Source organism: Salmo salar, chromosome ssa01, assembly GCF_905237065.1.
Source record: "Salmo salar chromosome ssa01, Ssal_v3.1, whole genome shotgun sequence".
NCBI classification, from domain to species: domain Eukaryota; kingdom Metazoa; phylum Chordata; class Actinopteri; order Salmoniformes; family Salmonidae; genus Salmo; species Salmo salar.
The window spans coordinates 169,920,368-169,948,238 of record NC_059442.1 but is presented as its reverse complement, the minus strand read 5'-3'; the positions used below and the strand labels follow the sequence as shown (position 1 = coordinate 169,948,238).

General features: G+C 43.2%; 1 protein-coding gene across 1 annotated transcript in view; it reads left to right on the top strand.

The window, feature by feature from the left end:
• Positions 1-27,871, top strand: part of LOC106591943 (netrin receptor DCC) — a 384,214-nt gene that overhangs the window by 339,008 nt on the left and 17,335 nt on the right. Inside the window, 3 exon segments of the mRNA XM_045703220.1 lie at positions 1,545-1,661; positions 8,555-8,728; positions 16,773-17,033. Of these exon segments, the coding sequence (XP_045559176.1) occupies positions 1,545-1,661; positions 8,555-8,728; positions 16,773-17,033 (552 nt within the window).

Here is a 27,871-nt window from a genome sequence, read left to right as displayed (position 1 = left end):
ACCATCGTCTTGTGTCTTTTTTAATATCAAGGAGTATTTTCACGTCCTCTTGTAATAGGAGTAACAGCTTGAAAAGGTGCATGAGGCTGAAGTAATGAAGTGTGACTAGAGATTTTCCATCATCTGGAAGACAGTGTCCCCGTTTTTTTGGTCTAACCAGAGGGAGGAGGAAGAGCTGAGGGATGATGAGAAGGAGCCTCTCTGCAAAAAAAAGTAGCATCTCTGCTGTAGCATACTGTATGTTCACTTCGATTCTCCTTCTCATCTTCACCTGTATGTTCACTATGATTCCCCCTCTCACCTTCACCTGTATGTTCACTATGATTCTACCTTCACCTGTATGTTCACTATGATTCTCCTTCTCATCTTCACCTGTATGTTCACTATGATTCTACCTTCACCTGTATATTCACTATGATTCTCCCTCTCACCTTCACCTGTATGTTCACTATGATTCTCCCTCTCACCTTCACCTGTATGTTCACTTCGATTCTCCCTCTCATCTTCACCTGTATGTTCACTATGATTCTCCCTCTCATCTTCACCTGTATGTTCACTATGATTCTACCTTCACCTGTATGTTCACTATGATTCTACCTTCACCTGTATGTTCACTATGATTCCCCCTCTGATCTTCACCTGTATGTTCACTATGATTCTCCCTCTCATCTTCACCTGTATGTTCACTATGATTCTACCTTCACCTGTATGTTCACTATGATTCTCCTTCTCATCTTCACCTGTATGTTCACTATGATTCTACCTTCACCTGTATGTTCACTATGATTCTACCTTCACCTGTATGTTCACTATGATTCTCCTTCTCATCTTCACCTGTATGTTCACTATGATTCCCCCTCTCATCTTCACCTGTATGTTCACTATGATTCTACCTTCACCTGTATGTTCACTATGATTCTCCCTCTCATTTTCATTTCATTACATTTCAGTCATTTAGCAGACGCTCTTATCCAGAGCGATTTACAGTAGTGAACGCATACATTTCATTTCATGCATTTTTTGTACTGGCCCCCCGTGGGAATCGAACCCACAACCCTTGCGTTGCAAACACCATGCTCTACAAACTGAGCCACAGGGATGTTCACTATGATTCTCCCTCTCACCTTCACCTGTATGTACACAATGATTCTCCCTCTCATCTTCACCCAACACTAGATGCTGTGGTAATTTGATCCGACAGCTATCTGTGGTGCTGAATATCAGATATTGACTCTGTTACGCATGAACATGGCTCACTTTTTTTTGTTGATGTGCGGCTCGCTCCAAAAAAAATGATTTGTTATTTTTTATATTTCTTTTTTTTATTTTTTTTAAACAAAATTATTTCAAGTCATAAAGGTTGCCGACCCAGTACTCGACAACGGTTCAACACCGCCTTCTGTTTTTCTCTATTCTTAATTTAGTCCGGTGGAATCCCAATGAAAAAAAAGGAATCTTATTTACAAGGGATCCCTGAGTACAATAATAAAATGTCAACAAAACTTCAAAATAGACAATTCATACAATAATTATTTCCCTTCCAGGTGGAGACAACGATGAGGCTTCCAGCTGCATCTCTACGTTAGAGCGCTCTCTAGCTGCCAGGAGGGCAACACGTACCAAACTGTTGATCCCCATGGACTCTCAGCCTAGCAACACCCGTAAGTTAACAACACACACTAACCACTAACGCGCGTTAGTCAATCACGATCAGCAAGGAATCCATCTCACAGAGAAAGAGAGAGAGAGAGACACTCCACTGAGCTCAGATCAGAGACGTGGCTGGCAGGATGCAGACTCCTGAGATTACAGGCCCTCTGGCGGGAAGGTGGCCTCATCACCTGGATCAGTTATTACTGAACATAGACAGTCTAATCTGGATTGTACACTGAACGTAGACAGTCTAATCTGGATTGTAGACTGAACATAGATAGTCTAATCTGGATTGTAGACTGAACATAGATAGTCTAATCTGGATTGTAGACTGAACGTAGACAGTCTAATCTGGATTGTAGACTGAACATAGATAGTCTAATCTGGATTGTAGACTGAACATCGACAGTCTAATCTGGATTGTAGACTGAACATCGACAGTCTAATCTGGATTTTAGACTGAACATAGATAGTCTAATCTGGATTGTAGACTGAACATCGACAGTCTAATCTGGATTGTAGACTGAACATAGATAGTCTAATCTGGATTGTAGACTGAACATCGACAGTCTAATCTGGATTGTAGACTGAACATAGATAGTCTAATCTGGATTGTAGACTGAACATAGATAGTCTAATCTGGATTGTAGACTGAACATCGACAGTCTAATCTGGATTGTAGACTGAACATAGATAGTCTAATCTGGATTGTAGACTGAACATCGACAAACAGTTACCTACCTGGACCCTAGTGAGCATGCTCAGTAGTTACCTACCTGGACCCTAGTGGGCATGCTCAGTAGTTACCTACCTGGACCCTAGTGGGCATGCTCAGTAGTTACCTACCTGGACCCTAGTGAGCATGCTCAGTAGTTATCTACCTGGACCCTAGTGAGCATGCTCAGTAGTTATCTACCTGGACCCTAGTGGGCATGCTCAGTAGTTACCTACCTGGACCCTAGTGAGCATGCTCAGTAGTTACCTACCTGGACCCTAGTGGGCATGCTCAGTAGTTACCTACCTGGACCCTAGTGGGCATGCTCAGTAGTTACCTACCTGGACCCTAGTGAGCATGCTCAGTAGTTATCTACCTGGACCCTAGTGAGCATGCTCAGTAGTTATCTACCTGGACCCTAGTGGGCATGCTCAGTAGTTACCTACCTGGACCCTAGTGAGCATGCTCAGTAGTTACCTACCTGGACCCTAGTGGGCATGCTCAGTAGTTACCTACCTGGACCCTAGTGGGCATGCTCAGTAGTTACCTACCTGGACCCTAGTGGGCATGCTCAGTAGTTACCTACCTGGACCCTAGTGGGCATGCTCAGTAGTTACCTACCTGGACCCTAGTGGGCATGCTCAGTAGTTACCTACCTGGACCCTAGTGAGCATGCTCAGTAGTTACCTACCTGGACCCTAGTGGGCATGCTTAGTAGTTACCTACCTGGACCCTAGTGAGCATGCTCAGTAGTTACCTACCTGGACCCTAGTGGGCATGCTCAGTAGTTACCTACCTGGACCCTAGTGGGCATGCTCAGTAGTTACCTACCTGGACCCTAGTGGGCATGCTCAGTAGTTACCTACCTGGACCCTAGTGGGCATGCTCAGTAGTTACCTACCTGGACCCTAGTGAGCATGCTCAGTAGTTATCTACCTGGACCCTAGTGAGCATGCTCAGTAGTTATCTACCTGGACCCTAGTGGGCATGCTCAGTAGTTACCTACCTGGACCCTAGTGAGCATGCTCAGTAGTTACCTACCTGGACCCTAGTGGGCATGCTCAGTAGTTACCTACCTGGACCCTAGTGGGCATGCTCAGTAGTTACCTACCTGGACCCTAGTGAGCATGCTCAGTAGTTATCTACCTGGACCCTAGTGAGCATGCTCAGTAGTTATCTACCTGGACCCTAGTGGGCATGCTCAGTAGTTACCTACCTGGACCCTAGTGAGCATGCTCAGTAGTTACCTACCTGGACCCTAGTGGGCATGCTCAGTAGTTACCTACCTGGACCCTAGTGGGCATGCTCAGTAGTTACCTACCTGGACCCTAGTGGGCATGCTCAGTAGTTACCTACCTGGACCCTAGTGGGCATGCTCAGTAGTTACCTACCTGGACCCTAGTGGGCATGCTCAGTAGTTACCTACCTGGACCCTAGTGGGCATGCTCAGTAGTTACCTACCTGGACCCTAGTGAGCATGCTCAGTAGTTACCTACCTGGACCCTAGTGGGCATGCTTAGTAGTTACCTACCTGGACCCTAGTGAGCATGCTCAGTAGTTACCTACCTGGACCCTAGTGGGCATGCTCAGTAGTTACCTACCTGGACCCTAGTGGGCATGCTCAGTAGTTACCTACCTGGACCCTAGTGGGCATGCTCAGTAGTTACCTACCTGGACCCTAGTGGGCATGCTCAGTAGTTACCTACCTGGACCCTAGTGGGCATGCTCAGTGACACTCAGTAGTTAACAGTGCTAGGCTGCTGTAGGCACCCACTGCTAGCCATCACACAGGCCTCCAACACATACACACACACACACACACACACACAAACACACACACACACATCCCTCTGTCTGTGCTTTAATCAGACCCTCATCAGGGCAGCTCGTTAATTACTGTGCAGTAATGTTTACTGTACCCCTGACACTTATTTATTTATTTATTTATTTATTTAAAACACAAGAGGCCAAAGGAGGTGGTTACAGATGTGGGATTTGAACATCGTCCTAAATGCCGACGCAGCATTACCATCACGTTGTGGCGTTAGATTTATTAGCCAAGGATGGAAGAAAGCCGTGACCGTAGTGGTTTTAATTAGACCACAGTTCAGACAGAAACGCATCGTAATTAGAATGTTGACATAACGCAGCGACATCAATTAATCTCACTAATATCATTTTAATTGGATTAATAACCTGGGAATGACTCGGTAGACCCATTTAATCCTAATCTCGTAATCTGATAATCAACTCATATTATGACCTTTTCTCAGCGGAAATATGAGGTTGCAGCAGTAAAACAGAGAGAGAGGGGTCCTCTACCTCTACCTCTCCTCTCCTCTCCTCTCCTCTCCTCTCCTCTCCTCTCCTCTCCTCTCCTCTCCTCTCCTCTCCTCTCTCCCCTCCTCTCCATTCCTCTCCTCTCCTCTACCTCTCCTCTCCTCTCCTCTCCTCTCCTCTCCTCTCCTCTCCTCTCCTCTCCTCTCCTCTCCTCTCCTCTCCTCTCCTCTCCTCTCCTCTCCTCTCCTCTCCTCTCCCCTCCTCTCCTCTCCTCTCCTCTCCTCTCCTCTCCTCTCCTCTCCACCCCTCCACTCCTCCCCTCTTCTCCTCCCCTTCCCTCTTTAAAAAAATAAAGGAAAACCATTGAATGAGTAGTGGTGTCCAAACTTTTGACTGGTATGGTAGTCAGTTTATAACAATTAGACCACAGTTCAGACAGAAACGCATCCTAATTAGAATGTTGACATAACGCAGCGACATCAATTAATCTCACTAATATCATTTTAATTGGATTAATATTCTGGGAATGACTCGGTAGACCCATTTAATCCTAATCTCGTAATCTGATAATCAACTCAGATTATGACCTTTTCTCAGCATAAATATGAGTTTGCTGCAGTAAAAGCATGTGTATATATATATATTTCTGCTGAGAAGAGGTCATAATCTGAGTTGATTATCAGATTACGAGATTAGGATTAAATGGGTCTACCGAGTCATTCCCAGAATATTAATCCAATTAAAATGATATTAGTGAGATGAATTGATGTCGCTGCGTTATGTCAACATTCTAATTAGGATGCGTTTCTGTCTGAACTGTGGTCTAATTGTTATAAACTGACTACCATACCAGTCAAATGTTTGGACACCACTACTCATTCAATGGTTTTCCTTTATTTTTTTAAACTATTTTCTACATTGTGAAATATTGAAAATACCCAAACTATGAAATCATGTAGTAACCCAAAAAATATATTTTATATTTGAGATTCTTCAAAGTAGCCATCCTTTGCCTTGATGACAGCTTTGCACATTCTTAGCATTCTCTCAACCAGCTTCACCTGGAATGCTTTTCCAACAGTCTTGGAGTTCCCACATATGCTGAGCACTTGTTGGCTGATTTTGTGGTATCTCAAATATAAAATATATTTCGATTTGTTTTAACACTTTTTGGGTTACTACATTATTCCATATGTGTTATTTCATAGTTTTCATGTCTTCACAATTATTCTACAATGTAGAAAGTAGTAAAAATAAAGAAAAACCCTTGAATGAGTAGGTGTGTCCAAACTTCAGACTGGGACTGTATATTATCACAAGTTTTAACAAAGGTACATATGTTGGTAGGTTTACTGGAGAGCTGTTTTATAAACTAATGTAAAGTTTTAACATAAATACATTGCTAATTGCTTTAATTTGTGTACTGAGGCTACCTCATCTACCTTATCTTACCTCATTTACCCCCATCTCCCTCATCTACCCTCATCTACCCCCATCTACCCTCATCTACCTCACCTCCCCCATCTCCCCTCATCTCCCCTCATCTACCCTCATCTTACCTCACCTCCCCCATCTCCCCTCATCTACCCTCATCTTACCTCACCTCCCCACTCTACCCTCATCTACCCTCATCTCCCTCATCTCCCCCCATCTACCCTCATCTCCTCATCTCCCTCATCTACCCTCATCTACCCTCATCTCCCTCATCTCCCTCATCTCCCCCATCTCCCCATCTACCCCCATCTACCCTCATCTCCCTCATCTACCCTCATCTACCCTCATCTCCCCATCTCCCTCATCTCCCCCATCTCCCCATCTACCCTCATCTCCCTCATCTACCCATCTACCCTCATCTACCCTCATCTACCCTCACCTCCCCATCTCCCCCATCTCCCCATCTCCCCATCTACCCCCATCTCCCCATCTCCCCATCTACCCTCATCTACCCTCACCTCCCCATCTCCCCCATCTCCCCATCTCCCCATCTACCCTCATCTCCCCATCTACCCTCATCTCCCCATCTACCCTCATCTCCCCATCTACCCTCATCTCCCCATCTACCCTCATCTCCCTCATCTACCCATCTACCCTCATCTCCCCATCTACCCTCATCTCCCCATCTACCCTCATCTACCCTCATCTCCCCATCTCCCCATCTACCGTCATCTCCCCCATCTACCCTCATCTCCCCCATCTCCCCCATCTCCCCATCTACCCTCATCTACCCCCATCTCCCCTCATCTCAGTGACCTCAGTAGTCAGTACTACAGTATAGTGAGTACAGGGAATAGTCTCAGTAGTCAGTACTACAGTATAGTGAGTACAGAGAATAGTCTCAGTAGTACTACAGTATAGTGAGTACAGAGAATAGTCTCAGTAGTACTACAGTATAGTGAACTCCTATGTAATGGAAGTCACATTGATAGCATAATGGAAGTTTCTCCGGATGCTGCAAGGTACAGATGGATCCTATTGTGATAGACTAGAAGTGATAGATGGGAGAGAAATCTCTCTCTCTCTCTCACACACACACACACACACACACACACACACACACACACACACACACACACACACACACACACACACACACACACACACACACACACACACACACACACACACACACACACACACACACACACACACTTCTTTCTCCCCTCCAGGTCGGAGACAGTTTAAGAGATAGCGATCTCTCTCTGTGTGGAGTACCCTGGGCGTTTTAACAGCAAAGCACTCTCCTCCATCCCACTCTCCCTCCTCTCTCTCTCTCTCTCTCTCTCGTCTTTAAGCCCTCAGGGCTCTTTTCAAGGTCAAGGCTCAGTCAGTCACTAGTTCTCCAGAATTTTTCTCCGTCTGTCTGCTCTGTCTGCTCTGTCTGCTCTGTCTGCCTGTCTGTCTGCTCTGTCTGTCTGTCTGTCTGTCTGCCTGTCTGCCTGTCTAACTCCATGTTGGGAACAGCCTGGCATAAACGGAAATTATAGTACCTCTCTTCCTGTCTTCAGATGTTCCTGTTAGGGCTGTGATTAGTACCTCTCTTCCTGTCTTCAGATGTCCCTGTTAGGGCTGTGATTAGTACCTCTCTTCCTGTCTTCAGATGTTCCTGTTAGGGCTGTGATTAGTACCTCTCTTCCTGTCTTCAGATGTCCCTGTTAGGGCTGTGATTAGTACCTCTCTTCCTGTCTTCAGATGTTCCTGTTAGGGCTGTGATTAGTACCTCTCTTCCTGTCTTCAGATGTTCCTGTTAGGGCTGTGTTTAGTACCTCTCTTCCTGTCTTCAGATGTTCCTGTTAGGGCTGTGATTAGTACCTCTCTTCCTGTCTTCAGATGTCCCTGTTAGGGCTGTGATTAGTACCTCTCTTCCTGTCTTCAGATGTTCCTGTTAGGGCTGTGATTAGTACCTCTCTTCCTGTCTTCAGATGTCCCTGTTAGGGCTGTGATTAGTACCTCTCTTCCTGTCTTCAGATGTCCCTGTTAGGGCTGTGATTAGTACCTCTCTTCCTGTCTTCAGATGTTCCTGTTAGGGCTGTGATTAGTACCTCTCTTCAGTAAGAACGTCCCCTAATTCTGTTATGAAGTGTTTATAGGAAGTCAGTAGGCCGTTCAGTGTATACAGCACTACTTTGTCGCTAATTGATCCTATAAACTGTACTGTAAGTTACTTTGGATAAAACAGTTTCACTACGGGCTAGATGACCTAGAATAAAAACACTTTGTTTTCCTGTTTTAGTCTAAACGGTGACTGTTGTTGTTTATCTGTTTATCCGTTTATATTTGTGTCCCAAAATGGGATGAACCCGGGTGCCATTTGGAATACTCACAATATTCACATGGTTATTTTAACCCTGTTGTTCAATTTCTCTCATTATGTTTCCTGTTTCCTGTCTCTCCTCCCCTCCTTCCCAGCTGTTGTCAGTGCCATTCCAGTGCCAACCCTGGAGGGCAGCCAGTACCCTGGCATTCTGCCCTCGCCCACCTGCGGGTACAGCCATGGTACGCTGACCACTCACCCCAAGTTCACCCTGAGACCGATGCCCTTCCCCAGCCTCACCGTGGACCGCAGCTACACAACAGGTGGAAGTCAGTACCGTTTACAGTCATTCTGTATGTCAATCTCTCTTCTCTATCTCTCTCTCTCTGTTATACTGTTTATCTCTCTCTCTGTTATACTGTTTATCTCTCTCTCTGTTATACTGTTTATCTCTCTCTCTGTTATACTGTTTATCTCTCTGTTATACTGTTTATCTACATAGCCTGTCTTCTCTTGAGAGCCAGGTCTGCCTTCGGAGATCTTTCTGAATAGCAAGGCTATGCTCACTGAGTCTGTACATAGTCAAAGCTTTCCTTCAGTTTGGGTCAGTCACAGTGTTCAGCTGTTCTCTCTCTCTCTCTCTCTCTCTCTCTCTCTCTCTCTCTGTCTCTCTGTCTCTGTGTCTGTCTCTCTCTCTCTCTGTCTCTCTCTCTGTCTCTCTCTCTCTGTCTCTCTGTCTCTGTGTCTGTCTCTGTCTCTCTCTCTGTCTCTCTGTCTCTGTGTCTGTCTCTCTCTCTGTCTCTCTGTCTCTGTGTCTCTCTCTCTCTCTCTCTCTCTCCCTCTCTCTCTCTCTGTCTCTGTGTCTGTGTCTGTCTCTCTCTCTCTCTGTCTCTCTCTCTGTCTGTCTCTCTGTCTCTGTGTCTGTCTCTCTCTCTCTCTCTCTCTCTCTCTCTCTCTCTCTCTCTCTGTCTCTGTGTCTGTGTCTGTCTCTCTCTCTCTCTCTGTCTCTCTCTCTCTCTCTCTCTCTGTCTCTCTGTCTCTCTCTCTGTCTCTGTCTCTCTCTCTGTCTCTCTCTCTGTCTCTGTGTCTCTCTCTCTCTCTCGCTCGCTCTCTCTCTCTCTCTGTCTCTGTGTCTGTCTCTCTCTCTGTCTCTCTCTGTCTCTCTCTCTCTCTCTCTTTCTCTCTCTGTCTCTCTCTGTCTCTCTCTGTCTCTGTCTCTCTCTCTGTCTCTCTCTCTCTCTCTCTGTCTCTGTCTCTCTCTCTGTCTCTCTCTCTCTCTCTCTCTCTCTCTCTCTCTCTCTCTCTTACTTTTACTTTCCCAAAAGGAGTCTGCACCTCTTAATCTCCTTCCCTCCCTCCAATCCCTCCTCCTCGCTGTATCTCTTTCTCTCTTCTAGCCTCTGGTCTCAATTTCTCTAACAGACATTTACTTCTCATTAGCACTGTCTTTTTCTCTCTCACTCCGCCACACTCCATGCTTGCTCGTTAGTGTTAAGACCAGCCTTGGCGAGGTGAGTAAATGACACTGAGGCCAAGATGTATTAGCCATTTACACCCTATCCCCTATATCACCCTATGGGCCCTGGTCAAATGCAGTTGACTATTTGTTGGTTGCAACATTTTTGTCATAATATTGTTTTGAACGTTAGTTGTGGACTGACGCCCGACTGAGCAATGCTGTATTGAGTACTGATTATGATTTCATTAAAAATACATTAAGGAAATACAATTACATTTCAAAGGAGGCAAAATAATACGTAGGAAAAACCTTCTGTCATCATTTTGATGTCGCCAGATTGACCTTAGGCGCAGTTTAACGTTAGCTAAGATTGAGGGGAGACCACCGGAATTTAGCTAGCAAACGTTAAGCATTGCTAGCTAATTATTTTTTGACGAACTTTGCTGCTGATGATAACATTACCATCTGTCTAAAGTAAGAATTTGATGACATGATAATGATGATGACAAAGTTGTTTCCTACTAAATATTTGCCAATTTGATCAATGTCATCGTGTTTCCAAAGGACACTATAGTGTAATTTACACTTAAACAGTTGTTAGCCTCCGTCCAGAATGACTGGGCTTGATCACGTCTTTATGGCACCACTGGTACTGCTCGTTGGATGGCTGCTTGAGAACGTCGGGATGAATCGACCGAGTGACGGAGGTGCAGCCTATGAATTAAAGAATAAGGTGCCATTCGGGACACAAGCCCAAGTAATTGGCTTACAGCTCATTGATCTATATTTGTAATTTAAGACGAGGGGCAATCTTCAGGCTGGGCCAAGACGGGGAATTAGGTTAGTTTCAATGTCGGGGAAATCACTTTGACTGAATGGAGAGAGCAAACGAGGTAGAAGGAGGAGAGGAGAGGAGAGGAAATAGAGGATAGGAGAGGAGAGGGGCCATAGATGTCCAAGACATTAAGACAGTAAAAGACGTTTCTAAACTCAAGGGTGTTTTACTGGTTAAATAAAAAGACAAGTGTTAAATGCCCCCTGGCCAAGACTCTTGGCGTTTTTACCAACAAGTTCTTTAGATCTTGTTTCAGATCTATAGCACAGTAAAGATAGAATGGCTCGGTTACCGATCTTGTTACGCTGCCAATGTCAGCAAGACATTAGCATAACGCCAACAACACATTAGTGTCATGGCAACAAGACATTAGTGTCATGGCAACGAGACATTAGTGTAATGCCAACAAGACATTAGCATAACGCCAACAAGACATTAGTGTAATGCCAACAAGACATTAGCATAACGCCAACAACACATTAGTGTCATGGCAACGAGACATTAGTGTCATGCCAACAAGACATTAGCATAACGCCAACAAGACATTAGTGTAATGCCAACAAGACATTAGTGTAATGCCAACAAGACATTAGTGTAATGGCAACAAGACATTAGTGTAATGCCAACAAGACATTAGCGTAATGCCAACAAGACATTAGTGTAATGCCAACAAGACATTAGTGTAATGCCAACAAGACATTAGTGTCATGGCAACAAGACATTAGCGTAATGCCAACAAGACATTAGCATAACGCCAACAAGGCATTAGCATAACGCCAACAAGACATTAGCATAACGCCAACAAGACATTAGCATAACGCCAACAAGGCATTAGCATAACGCCAACAAGACATTAGCATAACGCCAACAAGACATTAGCATAACGCCAACAAGACATTAGTGTCATGGCAACAAGACATTAGTGTAACGCCAACAAGACATTAGCATAACGCCAACAAGACATTAGTGTAATGCCAACAAGACATTAGCATAACGCCAACAAGACATTAGTGTCATGGCAACGAGACATTAGTGTCATGGCAACGAGACATTAGTGTAATGCCAACAAGACATTAGCGTAATGCCAACAAGACATTAGTGTCATGGCAACAAGACATTAGCATAGTATTCTCCTCCATATGGCCTAACGCCCCCCCCCCCCCACACACACACACATTCCAACAAAACATAACAATATTTTTTTGTTGTGATTACTGATCAATTAATGAATACATTAGATTTTGTAGGTTTTATTATCTGTTTCCTATGTATTGTATGTAGTTGTTTTGTGGTGTTGGCTTCCAACCACACCTGAACTCTTTTTCTATTTTATTAGTTTTATTGTTGTCTATCACTTGTTTTTCGTTTTGTTTTTTTGGTGCTAATAAAGAAATCAAAACAGCGTAGATTAGTGTTTTTGTAAACACCCCTCGAGCTAGGTATCATTCTCTACTAGTCATGTAAACAGAACATATTCTCATTTATACAGCAAACACATGATTGGCTCTTATGGCATGTTTAAAGTATGTGTATCCAGGCATCCTAGACAGGATGTATATAGGACACTCATTCCTAATGCATGGTAATGTGATCAGTGTTCATCCTTTTATGTTACATGTCTCTCAGCATGAGGTTACTAGGAGTAGGGCAGCCTGGGTCTCTCAGCATGAGGTTACTAGGAGTAGGGCAGCCTGGGTCTCTCAGCATGAGGTTACTAGGAGTAGGGCAGCCTGGGTTAGGGTTAGGGTGAGGTTACTAGGAGTAGGACAGCCTGGGTCTCTCAGCATGAGGTTACTAGGAGTAGGACAGCCTGGGTCTCTCAGCATGAGGTTACTAGGAGTAGGACAGCCTGGGTCTCTTAGCATGAGGTTACTAGGAGTAGGACACCCTGGGTCTCTCAGCATGAGGTTACTAGGAGTAGGACAGCCTGGGTCTCTCAGCATGAGGTTACTAGGAGTAGGACAGCCTGGGTCTCTCAGCATGAGGTTACTAGGAGTAGGACAGCCTGGGTCTCTCAGCATGAGGTTACTAGGAGTAGGACAGCCTGGGTCTCTCAGCATGAGGTTACTAGGAGTAGGACAGCCTGGGTCTCTCAGCATGAGGTTACTAGGAGTAGGACAGCCTGGGTCTCTCAGCATGAGGTTACTAGGAGTAGGACAGCCTGGGTCTCTCAGCATGAGGTTACTAGGAGTAGGACAGCCTGGGTCTCTCAGCATGAGGTTACTAGGAGTAGGACAGCCTGGGTCTCTCAGCATGAGGTTACTAGGAGTAGGACAGCCTGGGTCTCTCAGCATGAGGTTACTAGGAGTAGGGCAGCCTGGGTCTCTCAGCATGAGGTTACTAGGAGTAGGGCAGCCTGGGTTAGGGTTAGGGTGAGGTTACTAGGAGTAGGACAGCCTGGGTCTCTCAGCATGAGGTTACTAGGAGTAGGACAGCCTGGGTCTCTCAGCATGAGTTTACTAGGAGTAGGACAGCCTGGGTCTCTCAGCATGAGGTTACTAGGAGTAGGACAGCCTGGGTCTCTTAGCATGAGGTTACTAGGAGTAGGACAGCCTGGGTCTCTCAGCATGAGGTTACTAGGAGTAGGACAGCCTGGGTCTCTCAGCATGAGGTTACTAGGAGTAGGACAGCCTGGGTCTCTCAGCATGAGGTTACTAGGAGTAGGACAGCCTGGGTCTCTCAGCATGAGGTTACTAGGAGTAGGACAGCCTGGGTCTCTCAGCATGAGGTTACTAGGAGTAGGAAAGCCTGGGTCTCTCAGCATGAGGTTACTAGGAGTAGGACAGCCTGGGTCTCTCAGCATGAGGTTACTAGGAGTAGGACAGCCTGGGTCTCTCAGCATGAGGTTACTAGGAGTAGGACAGCCTGGGTCTCTCAGCATGAGGTTACTAGGAGTAGGACAGCCTGGGTCTCTCAGCATGAGGTTACTAGGAGTAGGACAGCCTGGGTCTTTCAGCATGAGGTTACTAGGAGTAGGACAGCCTGGGTCTCTCAGCATGAGGTTACTAGGAGTAGGACAGCCTGGGTCTCTCAGCATGAGGTTACTAGGAGTAGGACAGCCTGGGTCTCTCAGCATGAGGTTACTAGGAGTAGGACAGCCTGGGTCTCTCAGCATGAGGTTACTGTCCAGATACTAGAGAGTACACACAGACAAATTTACTTCTATTTTGATCATTTTTTGTGTTTTTTATAGCTACAATATATAGATCAAAGACAACTATAATATAATAACTAACCAGTGGAACTAGCTAACTAATTAACTAACAGGTGGAACTAACTAATTAACTAACTAATTCACTCTCTCTCTCACTAATTAACTAATTATCTAACTGACAGGTGTAACTAACTAACTAACTAACTAACTAACTGGTGGAACTAACTAATTAACTAACAAATTAACTAATTAACTAACTAACTGGTGGAACTAACGAACTAACTAACTAATTGTCTAACTAACTTACTAATTGTCTAACTAACTTACTAATTAACTAACTAACTAATTAACTAACTTACTAATTAACTAACTAACAGGTGGAACTACCTAACTAACTAATTAACTAACTAACTTACTAATTGTCTAACTAACTTACTAATTAACTAACTAACTAATTAACTAACTAACTTACTAATTGTCTAACTAACTTACTAATTAACTAACTAACTAACTAACTAACTAACTAACTAACTAACTAACTAACTAACTAACTAACTAACTAACTAACTAACTAACTAACTGGTGGAACCAACTAATTAACTAAATAATTAACTAATTAACTAACTAACTTACTAATTGTCTAACTAACTAACTAACTAACTAACTAACTAACTAACTAACTAACTAACTAACTAGCAGGTGGAACTAACTAACTTACTAATTAACTAACTAACAGGTGGAACTAACTAATTTACTAACTAACTAACTAACTAACTAACTAACAAACAAACTAATTTACTAACTAACTAACGAACTAACTAATTTACTAACTAACTAACTAACTAATTTACTAACTAATTTACTAACTAACTAACTTACTAATTGTCTAACTAACTTACTCATTACCTAACTAATAGGTGGAACTAACTAACTAACTAATTTACTAATTAACTAACTAACTGATGAAACTAACTAATTTACTATCTAACTACCTAACTAACGAATTAACTAACTAACTAACTAACTAACTAACTAACTAACAAACAAACTAATTTACTAACTAACTAACTAACTAACTAATTTACTAACTAACTAACTAATTTACTAACTAATTTACTAACTAATTTACTAACTAATTTACTAACTAACTAACTAACCAACTAATTTACTAACTAACAAACTAATTTACTAACTTACTAATTAACTAACTAACAGGTGGAACTACCTAACTAACTAATTAACTAACTAACTTACTAATTGTCTAACTAACTTACTAATTAACTAACTAACTAATTAACTAACTAACTTACTAATTGTCTAACTAACTTACTAATTAACTAACTAACTAACTAACTAACTAACTAACTATAACTAACTAACTAACTAACTAACTAACTAACTAACTAACTGGTGGAACCAACTAATTAACTAAATAATTAACTAATTAACTAACTAACTTACTAATTGTCTAACTAACTAACTAACTAACTAACTAACTAACTAACTAACTAACTAACTAGCAGGTGGAACTAACTAACTTACTAATTAACTAACTAACAGGTGGAACTAACAAATTTACTAACTAACGAACTAACTAACTAACTAACAAACAAACCAATTTACTAACTAACTAACGAACTAACTAATTTACTAACTAACTAACTAACTAATTTACTAACTAATTTACTAACTAACTAACTTACTAATTGTCTAACTAACTTACTCATTACCTAACTAATAGGTGGAACTAACTAACTAACTAATTTACTAATTAACTAACTAACTGATGAAACTAACTAATTTACTATCTAACTACCTAACTAACGAATTAACTAACTAACTAACTAACTAACTAACTAACTAACTAACAAACAAACTAATTTACTAACTAACTAACTAACTAACTAATTTACTAACTAACTAACTAATTTACTAACTAATTTACTAACTAATTCACTAACTAATTTACTAACTAACTAACTAACCAACTAATTTACTAACTAACAAACTAATTTACTAACTAATTTACTAACTAATTTACTAACTAATTTACTAACTAATTTACTAACTAACTAACTAACTAACTAACTAACTAACTAACTAACTTACTAATTGTCTAACTAACTTACTCATTAACTAACTAACTAACTAACTAACTAACTAACAGGTGGAACTAACTAACTAATTAACTAACTTACTAATTAACTAACTAACAGATGGAACTAACCAATTTACTATCTATCTATCTATCTATCTAACTAACTAACTAACTAACTAACTAACTAACTAACTAACTAACTAACTAACTAACTAACTAACTAACTAACTAACAAACAAATTTACTAACTAACTAACTTACTAATTGTCTAACTAACTTACTCATTAACTAACTAACTAACTAACTAACTAACTAACTAACTAACTAACTAACTAACTGGTGGAACTAACTAACTAACTAACTAATTAACTAACTTACTAATTAACTAACTAACAGATGGAACTAACTAATTTACTAACTAACTAACTAACTAACTAACAAACAAACTAATTTACTAACTAACTTACTAACTAACTAACTTACTAATTGTCTAATTAACTTACTCATTAACTAACTAACTAACTAATAGGTGGAACTAACTAACTAACTAATTTACTAATTAACTAACTAACAGATGAAACTAACTAATTGACTATCTAACTAACTAACTAACTAACTAATTAACTAACGAACTAACTAATTAATTAACTAACGAACTAACTAACTAACTAACAAAGAAACTAATTTACTAACTAACTAACTAACTAATTTACTAACTAATTTACTAACTAATTTACTAACTAATTTACTGACTAATTTACTAACTAACTAACTAACTAACTAACTAACTAACTAACTAATGTGTTTCTCTGTCTCTCTCTGTGCAGCGATATTGACAGAGGGCAGCACCACGCTGGGAGTACAGCAGCAGACCTTGATTAGCAGCAGTAGCAGTCAGCCAGGTGTAGGAGGTAAAGGGGAGCTCTCTCTCCCTGGCACAGAGGAGGTTGGAGGTACCTCGACCCGTACCATCCCCACTGCCTGCGTCCGGCCCACGCACCCCCTACGAAGCTTCGCCAACCCTCTCCTGCCTCCACCCATGGGCACCATCGACCCCAAGGTCTACACGCCCATGATGCCACATTCAAGTGAGTTCAATGTAAGGGACTGGGTTTGACGCTAGTGCTGGGTGATACAATAAAATGACTTATGCACATCCATGGCCAATATATCCAGAAATATAAAACAAAAGTTTTAAGGAAGATTTGCTTAAAAATATGTTGATTATTACAATCTGATTTCTGAACAATGGACATGTTTTACATAATAGTCTCATATTTACACATTACAGAAAGGGGGATACCTAGTCAGTTGGACAGGGAAAGGGGATACCTAGTCAGTTGGAAAGGGGGATACCTAGTCAGTTGGAAAGGGAAAGAGGGATACCTAGTCAGTTGGAAAGGGAAAGGGGGATACCTAGTCAGTTGGAAAGGGAAAGGGGGATACCTAGTCAGTTGGAAAGGGGAAGGGGGATACCTAGTCAGTTGGAAAGGGAAAGGGGGATACCTAGTCAGTTGGAAAGGGGGATACCTAGTCAGTTGGAAAGGGGGATACCTAGTCAGTTGGAAAGGGGGATATCTAGTCAGTTGGAAAGGGGGATATCTAGTCAGTTGGAAAGGGGGATACCTAGTCAGTTGGAAAGGGGGATACCTAGTCAGTTGGAAAGGGGGATATCTAGTCAGTTGGAAAGGGGGATATCTAGTCAGTTGGAAAGGGGGATACCTAGTCAGTTGGAAAGGGAAAGGGGGGATACCTAGTCAGTTGGAAAGGGGGATACCTAGTCAGTTGTAAAGGGAAAGGGGGATACCTAGTCAGTTGGAAAGGGAAAGGGGGATACCTAGTCAGTTGTACAGGGAAAGGGGGGATACCTAGTCAGTTGGAAAGGGAAAGGGGGGATACCTAGTCAGATGGAAAGGGGGATACCTAGTCAGTTGTAAAGGGAAAGGGGGATACCTAGTCAGTTGTACAGGGAAAGGGGGATACCTAGTCAGTTGGAAAGGGAAAGGGGGGATACCTAGTCAGTTGGAAAGGGGGATACCTAGTCAGTTGGAAAGGGAAAGGGGGATACCTAGTCAGTTGTAAAGGGAAAGGGGGATACCTAGTCAGTTGTACAGGGAAAGGGGGATACCTAGTCAGTTGGAAAGGGAAAGGGGGATACCTAGTCAGTTGTACAGGGAAAGGGGGATACCTAGTCAGTTGTACAGGGAAAGGGGGATACCTAGTCAGTTGTACAGGGAAAGGGGGATACCTAGTCAGTTGGAAAGGGAAAGGAGGGATACCTAGTCAGTTGTAAAGGGAAAGGGGGATACCTAGTCAGTTGGAAAGGGAAAGGGGGATACCTAGTCAGTTGGAAAGGGAAAGGGGGGATACCTAGTCAGTTGGAAAGGGGGATATCTAGTCAGTTGGAAAGGGGGGATACCTAGTCAGTTGGAAAGGGGGATACCTAGTCAGTTGGAAAGGGGGGATACCTAGTCAGTTGGAAAGGGGGGATACCTAGTCAGTTGGAAAGGGGGATATCTAGTCAGTTGGAAAGGGGGATACCTAGTCAGTTGGAAAGGGAAAGGGGGATACCTAGTCAGTTGTACAGGGAAAGGGGGATACCTAGTCAGTTGGAAAGGGAAAGGGGGATACCTAGTCAGTTGGAAAGGGGGATACCTAGTCAGTTGTACAGGGAAAGGGGGATACCTAGTCAGTTGGAAAGGGAAAGGGGGATACCTAGTCAGTTGGAAAGGGGGATACCTAGTCAGTTGGAAAGGGGGGATACCTAGTCAGTTGGAAAGGGGGATATCTAGTCAGTTGGAAAGGGAAAGGGGGATACCTAGTCAGTTGGAAAGGGGGGATACCTAGTCAGTTGGAAAGGGGGGATACCTAGTCAGTTGGAAAGGGGGGATACCTAGTCAGTTGGAAAGGGAAAGGGGGATACCTAGTCAGTTGGAAAGGGGGGATACCTAGTCAGTTGGAAAGGGGGGATACCTAGTCAGTTGGAAAGGGGGGATACCTAGTCAGTTGGAAAGGGGGATATCTAGTCAGTTGGAAAGGGGGATACCTAGTCAGTTGGAAAGGGGGATATCTAGTCAGTTGGAAAGGGAAAGGGGGGATACCTAGTCAGTTGGAAAGGGGGGATACCTAGTCAGTTGGAAAGGGGGGATACCTAGTCAGTTGGAAAGGGGCATATCTAGTCAGTTGGAAAGGAGGATACCTAGTCAGTTGGAAAGGGAAAGGGGGATACCTAGTCAGTTGTACAGGGAAAGGGGGATACCTAGTCAGTTGTAAAGGGGGATACCTAGTCAGTTGGAAAGGGGGATACCTAGTCAGTTGGAAAGGGAAAGGGGGATACCTAGTCAGTTGTACAGGGAAAGGGGGATACCTAGTCAGTTGTACAGGGAAAGGGGGAACCCTAGTCAGTTGTACAGGGAAAGGGGGATACCTAGTCAGTTGGAAAGGGAAAGGGGGATACCTAGTCAGTTGGAAAGGGGGATACCTAGTCAGTTGGAAAGGGGGGATACCTAGTCAGTTGGAAAGGGGGATACCTAGTCAGTTGGAAAGGGGGATACCTAGTCAGTTGGAAAGGGGGATACCTAGTCAGTTGTAAAGGGAAAGGGGGGATATCTAGTCAGTTGGAAAGGGAACGGGGGGATACCTAGTCAGTTGGAAAGGGGGATACCTAGTCAGTTGTACAGGGAAAGGGGGATACCTAGTCAGTTGGAAAGGGGGGATACCTAGTCAGTTGGAAAGGGGGGATACCTAGTCAGTTGGAAAGGGAAAGGGGGGATACCTAGTCAGTTGGAAAGGGGGATACCTAGTCAGTTGTAAAGGGAAAAGGGGATACCTAGTCAGTTGGAAAGGGAAAGGGGGATACCTAGTCAGTTGGAAAGGGAAAGGGGGATACCTAGTCAGTTGGAAAGGGGGTACCTAGTCAGTTGGAAAGGGGGATACCTAGTCAGTTGGAAAGGGAAAGGGGGGATACCTAGTCAGTTGGAAAGGGGGATACCTAGTCAGTTGTACAGGGAAAGGGGGGATACCTAGTCAGTTGGAAAGGGAAAGGGGGGATATCTAGTCAGTTGGAAAGGGGGGATACCTAGTCAGTTGGAAAGGGAAAGGGGGGATACCTAGTCAGTTGTAAAGGAGGGATACCTAGTCAGTTGTACAGGGAAAGGGGGATACCTAGTCAGTTGGAAAGGGAAAGGGGGGATACCTAGTCAGTTGGAAAGGGAAAGGGGGGATACCTAGTCAGTTGTAAAGGGAAAGGGGGATACCTAGTCAGTTGTAAAGGGAAAGGGGGGATACCTAGTCAGTTGGAAAGGGAAAGGGGATACCTAGTCAGTTGGAAAGGGAAAGGGGGGATGCCTAGTCAGTTGTAAAGGGAAAGGGGGATACCTAGTCAGTTGGAAAGGGAAAGGGGGATACCTAGTCAGTTGGAAAGGGGGGATACCTAGTCAGTTGGAAAGGGAAAGGGGGGATACCTAGTCAGTTGGAAAGGGAAAGGGGGATACCTAGTCAGTTGGAAAGGGAAAGGGGGGATACCTAGTCAGTTGGAAAGGGAAAGGGGGATACCTAGTCAGTTGTAAAGGGAAAGGGGGATACCTAGTCAGTTGGAAAGGGAAAGGGGGATACCATTTCAGTTGTATAACTGACTGCTTTCAACTGAAATGTGTCTTCTGTATTTAACCCAACCCCTCTGAATCAGAGAGATGTTGGGGGGGCTGCTTTAATCAATATCCACGTCTTCGGCGCCCCGGGGAACAGTGGGTTAACGGCCTTGTTCAGGGGAACAGTGGGTTAACGGCCTTGTTCAGGGGAACAGTGGGTTAACGGCCTTGTTCAGGGGAACAGTGGGTTAACGGCCTTGTTCAGGGGAACAGTGGGTTAACGGCCTTGCTCAGGGGAACAGTGGGTTAACGGCCTTGCTCAGGGGAACAGTGGGTTAACGGCCTTGCTCAGGACGACAGATTTTTACCTTGTCAGCTCAGGGATTCGATCCAGCTACACTTTCGGTTACTGGCCCAATGCTCTAACCGCTAGGCTACCTGCCACCCCTCCTCCAGGAAGTAGGTCGTGCTACGCAGGAAGTAGGTCGTGCTACAGCAGGAAGTAGGTCGTGCTAAGGAAGTAGGTCGTGCTACAGCAGGAAGTAGGTCGTGCTACAGCAGGAAGTAGGTCGTGCTACAGCAGGAAGTAAGTCGTGCTACAGCAGGAAGTAGGTCGTGCTACAGCAGGAAGTAGGTCGTGCTACAGCAGGAAGTAGGTCGTGCTACAGGAGTTCTCCATTGTCTGGCACCGCTACAGATATCTTCTTCATCATCGATGATGATGCGAGAGCCATCAAGCCAGTCTGTTAGTGCTTGATCTTATTAGATATCCGTTATTAAATGGGCGAAAGTGATTTCGCCCGTAGCGAAGGTAAACGTCAGTTATGTGATTAGAAAGATAAGGGAGAAAGATGGGAGGAATACACACAGGAATAGCCTCTCTCTCTCTCTCTCTCTCTCTCTCTCTCTCTCTCTCTCTCTCTCTCTCTCTCTCTCTCTCTCTCTCTCTCTCTCTCTCTCTCATATCGAGGCAGGTATAGCCCTTCTCTGACGATAGAACTAAGCTCATGATGCATTTATATTCTTCAAGAATCACTGGTTACATATCATTAATTTATAAGTCCAAAAATATATGTAAGCAACTAAGGCTTCTATCTGTAAATCACTTTGATAAAGAGCATCTACCTAGATTACATGTCTGGGAATGAAGGTGACGAACTGTATGTGAAAACTTCCTCCTGAGTGAAGGGCATTAGCTTATCCCATTGAGTCTCTCTGTACACTGTAAAAGGTTGCAAGCACCCACTGTAGCAGAACTGGAGAGCATTTCTGTGGCGGGCTGTGCCTTTACTGTGTTCACTTGGCTTTTAGCTCGTGGAAATCAATAAAATATCATCTTTGGAGGAAATCTCCCAGTCAGACTGAAGAGGTAGTTTCAAAGGATGTTTAGCCCAGCAATAGTATCAGTTTGGGAATGTCCAGTAGAATGGATGTGTCCCAAATGGAAACCTTTTCCCTTTAAAGTTTGTCCCAAATGGAAACCTTTTCCTTTTAAAGTGCACTACTTTTGACCAGAGTCCCCATAGACTATTACTTTTTTAGCCCATAAAAGTAGTGCACTATATTATAGAGAGGATACCATTTGGCAAGCAGTCCTGAAGGACGTTTTCCTTTACAAAGCCTGTCTATATCACCTCCATTCCCTGGCGAATGGCTCAAGGCTGTTTAAGGTGTTGTCAGGCAACAGCAGGAGCCCAGTCTCTCTTCTATAGAGAGGAAACCATCAGACATGTAGGTCTTTTGAGGGAGCTAGCTATTGGTAGAGATTGATATTTATTGATTTCGCAAAGTGGTGTGCTGTGAAACAAAGCGGTTTAAATTACTTTGGTCCACGGAAATGCTTTACAGTACTGGAAAAGGCCCTCCAGATATTTAGCCATTCTGATGCTGACAATAGACCGTGAGTATATACAGTACACTTCAGTGCTTACAGTAGGTTACACATCGTGATAGTATCGTGTCTTCCCTGTGGCTCAGTTGGTAGAGCTTGGTGTTTGCAACGCCAGGTTTGTGGGTTCGATTCCCACGGGGGGCCAGCACAGAAAAAAAAATGTATGAAATGAAATGTATGCATTCACTACTGTACGTCGCTCTGGATAAGAGCATTTGCTAAATGACTAAAATGTACAGTAGGTGATAGTACTGTGTTTACAGTAGGTTACACATTGTGATAGTACTGTGTTTACAGTAAGTTACACATTGTGATAGTACTGTGTTTACAGTAGGTTACACATTGTGATAGTACTGTGTTTACAGTAAGTTACACATCGGGATAGTACATGGTTGATTGTTAGACCATTTCTCACTCAATGACTCATTTTGGAAGGTGGAACCTTTTTGTTAGAACGCTGAGTGGAGAGTAGCGACAGTCAGAACGCTGAGTGGAGAGTAGCGACAGTCAGAACGCTGAGTGGAGAGTAGCGACAGTCAGAACGCTGAGTGGAGAGTAGGGACATTCAGAACGCTGAGTGGAGAGTAGGGACATTCAGAACGCTGAGTGGAGAGTAGCGACATTCAGAACGCTGAGTGGAGAGTAGCGACAGTCAGAACGCTGAGTGGAGAGTAGGGACAGTCAGAACGCTGAGTGGAGAGTAGGGACATTCAGAACGCTGAGTGGAGAGTAGGGACAGTCAGAACGCTGAGTGGAGAGTAGCGACAGTCAGAACGCTGAGTGGAGAGTAGGGACAGTCAGAACGCTGAGTGGAGAGTAGCGACAGTCAGAACGCTGAGTGGAGAGTAGCGACAGTCAGAACGCTGAGTGGAGAGTAGCGACAGTCAGAACGCTGAGTGGAGAGTAGCGACAGTCAGAACGCTGAGTGGAGAGTAGCGACAGTCAGAACTCTGAGTGGAGAGTAGCGACAGTCAGAACGCTGAGTGGAGAGTAGCGACAGTCAGAACGCTGAGTGGAGAGTAGCGACAGTCAGAACGCTGAGTAGCGACAGTCAGAACGCTGAGTGGAGAGTAGAGACAGTCAGAACCCTGAGTGGAGAGTAGCGACAGTCAGCCTGATACTTCTTCTAATGGAATATTGAGTTGTGGGTTCTAACATGTTAACCTGTTGGGGCTAGGGGGCAGTATTGAGACATTTTGAAAAAAATATGTGCCCATTTTTAACTGCCTCCTACACCAACTCAGAAGCTAGGATATGCATATTATAAACACATTCGGATAGAAAACACTCTGAATTTTCTAAAACAGTTTGAATGGTGTCTGTAAGTATAACAAAACTCATATTGCAGGCAAAAACCTGTGAAAAATAGATTTAAAAAAATGTGAATTTTGTGACTGTACTATTTAGTGTCATTGTTTTATAGATACCATAGTGAGAAAGGATTCATTTCGCAACTCCTACGGCTTCCACTAGATGTCAACGATCTTTATAAAGTTGTTTGAAGCGTCTATGATAAACAGAGAGCAAATTAGAATGCAAGGAAGTTGACATGTCGTCACTTCATTTTTTTGCGCCTGCGCATAAATCTGAGAAGCGTGAGTTTGTCATAATTGTTTATCTAGACATAGGATAGGTTGTGTGAAAATATTACTGATGTTTAACGTTAAAAATGGACCAAAAGATTAATGCTAAACAACGTTTGACATGTTTGAACGAACGTAAATAGATTATTTACTAGGTTTTTTTAGCTTTTCGGCGTGATTTTACACCCCCCCCCACCACGTTTTGTTGGAGCATAATGAACGCTAACTACTTGGTGTTATTTGGACATAAATTATGAACTTTGTCAAAAGAAACCACATTTGTTCTGGACCTGGGATTCCTGGCAGTGCCTTCTGATGGAGATAATCAAAGGTAAGGGGATATTTACAATGTTATTATCGATATTAGATGATGCTAACTGTATAGCATAGCTTATTGTTCTTAGCATAGCACCCCGTTTATTGCAAAATGTGATTTCCCAGTAAAGTTATTTTGAGATCTGGCCATTCGGTAGAAATTACGAGATGATAATATATTATTCTTTGAATGACAATATTATAATTTACCAATGTTTTCGAATAGTAATTTTGTTATGTTCACCGGAAGCATTTCAGAGAAGAAAAAATCTGAATTTCACGCTACTGTAAAATGCTGTTTTTGGATATAAATATGAACTTGATGGAACAAAAAATGCATGTATTGTATAACATAATGTCCTAGGAGTGTCATCTGATGGAGATTGACAAAGGTTAGTGCATAATTCTAGCTGGTTTCTGCTTTTGGTGACGCCTCTACAATTTTGATCCAACGGTCTCCTCGAAAGGAATGAATAAGGAATAGGGTCAATCTATAAGCAACACAAGTTAGGTGGCCTGGGATTTAGATTAAACTCTCTGAGTTAGATATATAAATTACTTACAAACAGTCGGACTGATCCAAGTGGAGGAGGAGCTGTAGGAACGGTCGGACTCCAACTGACTGAGTGATCTGGCAGTGCTCGGTTTCACACCACACATTCCGCCTAGGCTAATTATTCCTAATCATGTTTGGATTTCACTGAGCGCACTGGGTGCCTTGATGTTACTCTGTGTTTAGTGAAAGCTAGTTTAAGGGTCATGACCAGTAGCTCGCAGGCTGTTAGTGAGTTTCTCATATATAGAAAGCATTACAAATACTTTCCTCATTTTGAGTTGCACCCCCCCCCCCTTTTGCCCTCAGAACATCCTCAATGTCTCGGGGCAGGGACTCTACAAGGTGTCGAAAGCATTCCACAGGGATGCTGGTCCATGTTGACTCCAATGCTTCCCACAGTTGTGTCAAATTGGCTGGATGTCCTTTTGCGTGGTGGACCAGTCTAGATACAGGGAAACTGTTGAGCGTGAAAAACCCAGCAGCGTTGCAGTTCTTGACACAAACCGGTGCACCAGGCAACTACTGTACTACCTTACCCCTTTCAAATGCACTTAAATATTTTGTCCTCTTAATGTCACACATTCACAATCCATGTCCCAGTTGTTTAAAGTTTAAAAAATATATATTTTTAACCTGTTTCCCGCCCTTCATCTACACTGATTTGAAATGGATTTAACAAGTGACATCAATAAGGGATCATAGCTTTCACCTGGATTCACCTGGTCAGTCTATGTTCTCAATGTTTTGTACACTCAGTGTATATTCTGAGATATGATATTTTTGGGGTTATGGAAAAGATATTTCACAGCGGTTTAGATGGTACAATGATTCTCTACACTATACTCCCTGTTATGTCACATAATCTGAAATTACGGCAAACTATTATAATTTTAGTAACCAGGAAACGTCGGAGCGACATCTGAGTGAGAGTGACGAACAAAATCATCGAGTCCCCCTGGAGGTCAGACCCCATGATTACTACAAGTTTAGATCGCTGACTAGACTAATTTACCAATCTAAAACATTTTAGCTGACATAGCAGTGTTCATTTCATCGACAATAACTTTGAGGAGACATGCTCGTCAACAACCTACCATTCCTGGATGAACTATGGACGATCACGAGATCAGAGGAGGAAAAATAACCATTACAAATAACTTTTCATTTTAGTCGATGAAAATGTGACGAGACGAATGGATGTTTTAATTTGACATGAACCTCCTTTTCATCTGTTTTTTGTCCAATCCTAAACATGCATGCAGAATATTTAATGCATTCCTGTTATTGGCAGAATTGACATTTTTCAGGTGTGGGGTCTGACTGAACTGATCTGCCTGCCTGGCTCTCCCACACAGCTCCCAGGAGGTCTCTTCACTCACTCTTAAGTCTTTTGAACTGATGCGAAGCCAGGACACTGGACTTGTAACTAACCTCAACTAGAAACTAGGTTTACTCATTTTTTGTCCTTACTTTTATGTAGCTATGTTTGCTTTGATCAAATCAGAAGCTCTATTTTACTAGTCATCTGTGTTGCCGTTGTCCGCAAATATGAGTTGGTATACAAATGGCATTTTTGTAAAGCTACATTTCTCCCCTTTTCAAGGAAACCATTGTTATTTAACCGCTTTGACATTATGATGGGGAGAAAAATCTGAGCTGTAAATTGGTTTAACCTGTAGCCAAGACTTTAAAGCCTATAGGGTTAATTATGGCTGGCATTGGTTACAATCTACCACAATGTTTCCAGCTAAGATATTCAAAGGGATTGTAGGCCTAGTTAGACAAGGCTATCTGAATGTGCACAACATTAAATATTCATTATGTAATAGAAGGGGCAGGAAATGCGCTGACTATTATGTGGATAAAATGGTGCCGAGTTTTAGTCGACTGGTAACAACTAAAACTAATGAAGGATGAAAATGACTCAAAAATATATTTTAAGACTCAAAATAAATCTAAATAGCTGTCAAAATGAACACTGTGACATGGGCTAATGGAGTGACTGTCTGTGACTGTCAGTGACCCAGTGACAGTCAATGACTCAGTGACTCAGAGACTGTCAGTGACTGTCCTTGACTCAGTGACTGTCCTTGACTCAGTGACTGTCAGTGACTCAATGACTAAGTGACTGTCAGTGACTGTCAGTGACTGTCAGTGACTGTCAGTGACTTGACATTAAGAAGAGAAAAACCGCTGATGCACAATCACATGTCGAAATTGCACTTTTTATATTTTCGACAATTCTAACTCTCAACAGTAGGTTGAGACCCCGACTGAGTTCCTAAAAAAAAAAAAGCGCTCTCTTATGTCGCTTATCCCTAAACTATAGAATAAAATCTTACAGTACATACTCATTCTTTACAATGCAGGCTGAAGGTACCCAAGGTTTTGGGTTTTAGATAAACTTCCGATAAAAGTTTATTTTAATTTTTTTTTTTTAAGGTTGACTATAATTGACTGCACGACTGTAATCAATGTTATCAGTAGTGAGCCAACCATGTCTCTCCAGTCCAGTCACGGTCCTTCCTCCTACACCAATCAGCTAACCGCATCACTGAGCTCTGTAAGTGTGCGATGCTCTGTTCTTCTGTGTTATTTTCTTTTCCCACTCTCGCTATGACGTCATCATGCCTATCCGGCCTGTGTCTCTCACAGTGGCTCTCGAGGGGAGGGTTGATGCTATTATTGAGTCTGGAGTCAGAGCTTCCCCACCTACCTCTCCCTCCCACTGTTGTTAGTGCGCCTAGCAGGTGCTTCTGTAATTTGCAGAGTTAAATTATGCAGATAATACCCAGCCCAGGTAGCTCATTTAGATGGCCAGGCGATTAATCCTGGAGACGGAGAGATGCAGAACCCCCACGCTGCTCTGTGCTGTCAGAGCTGTCCGTCAAGCACAGACTGCTCCCTTCCTCCCCCTCTATCCCTTTTTCCCTCCCTCCCTCCCCTCCCTCCCTCCCTCCCTCCCTCCCTCCCTCCCTCCCTCCCTCCCTCC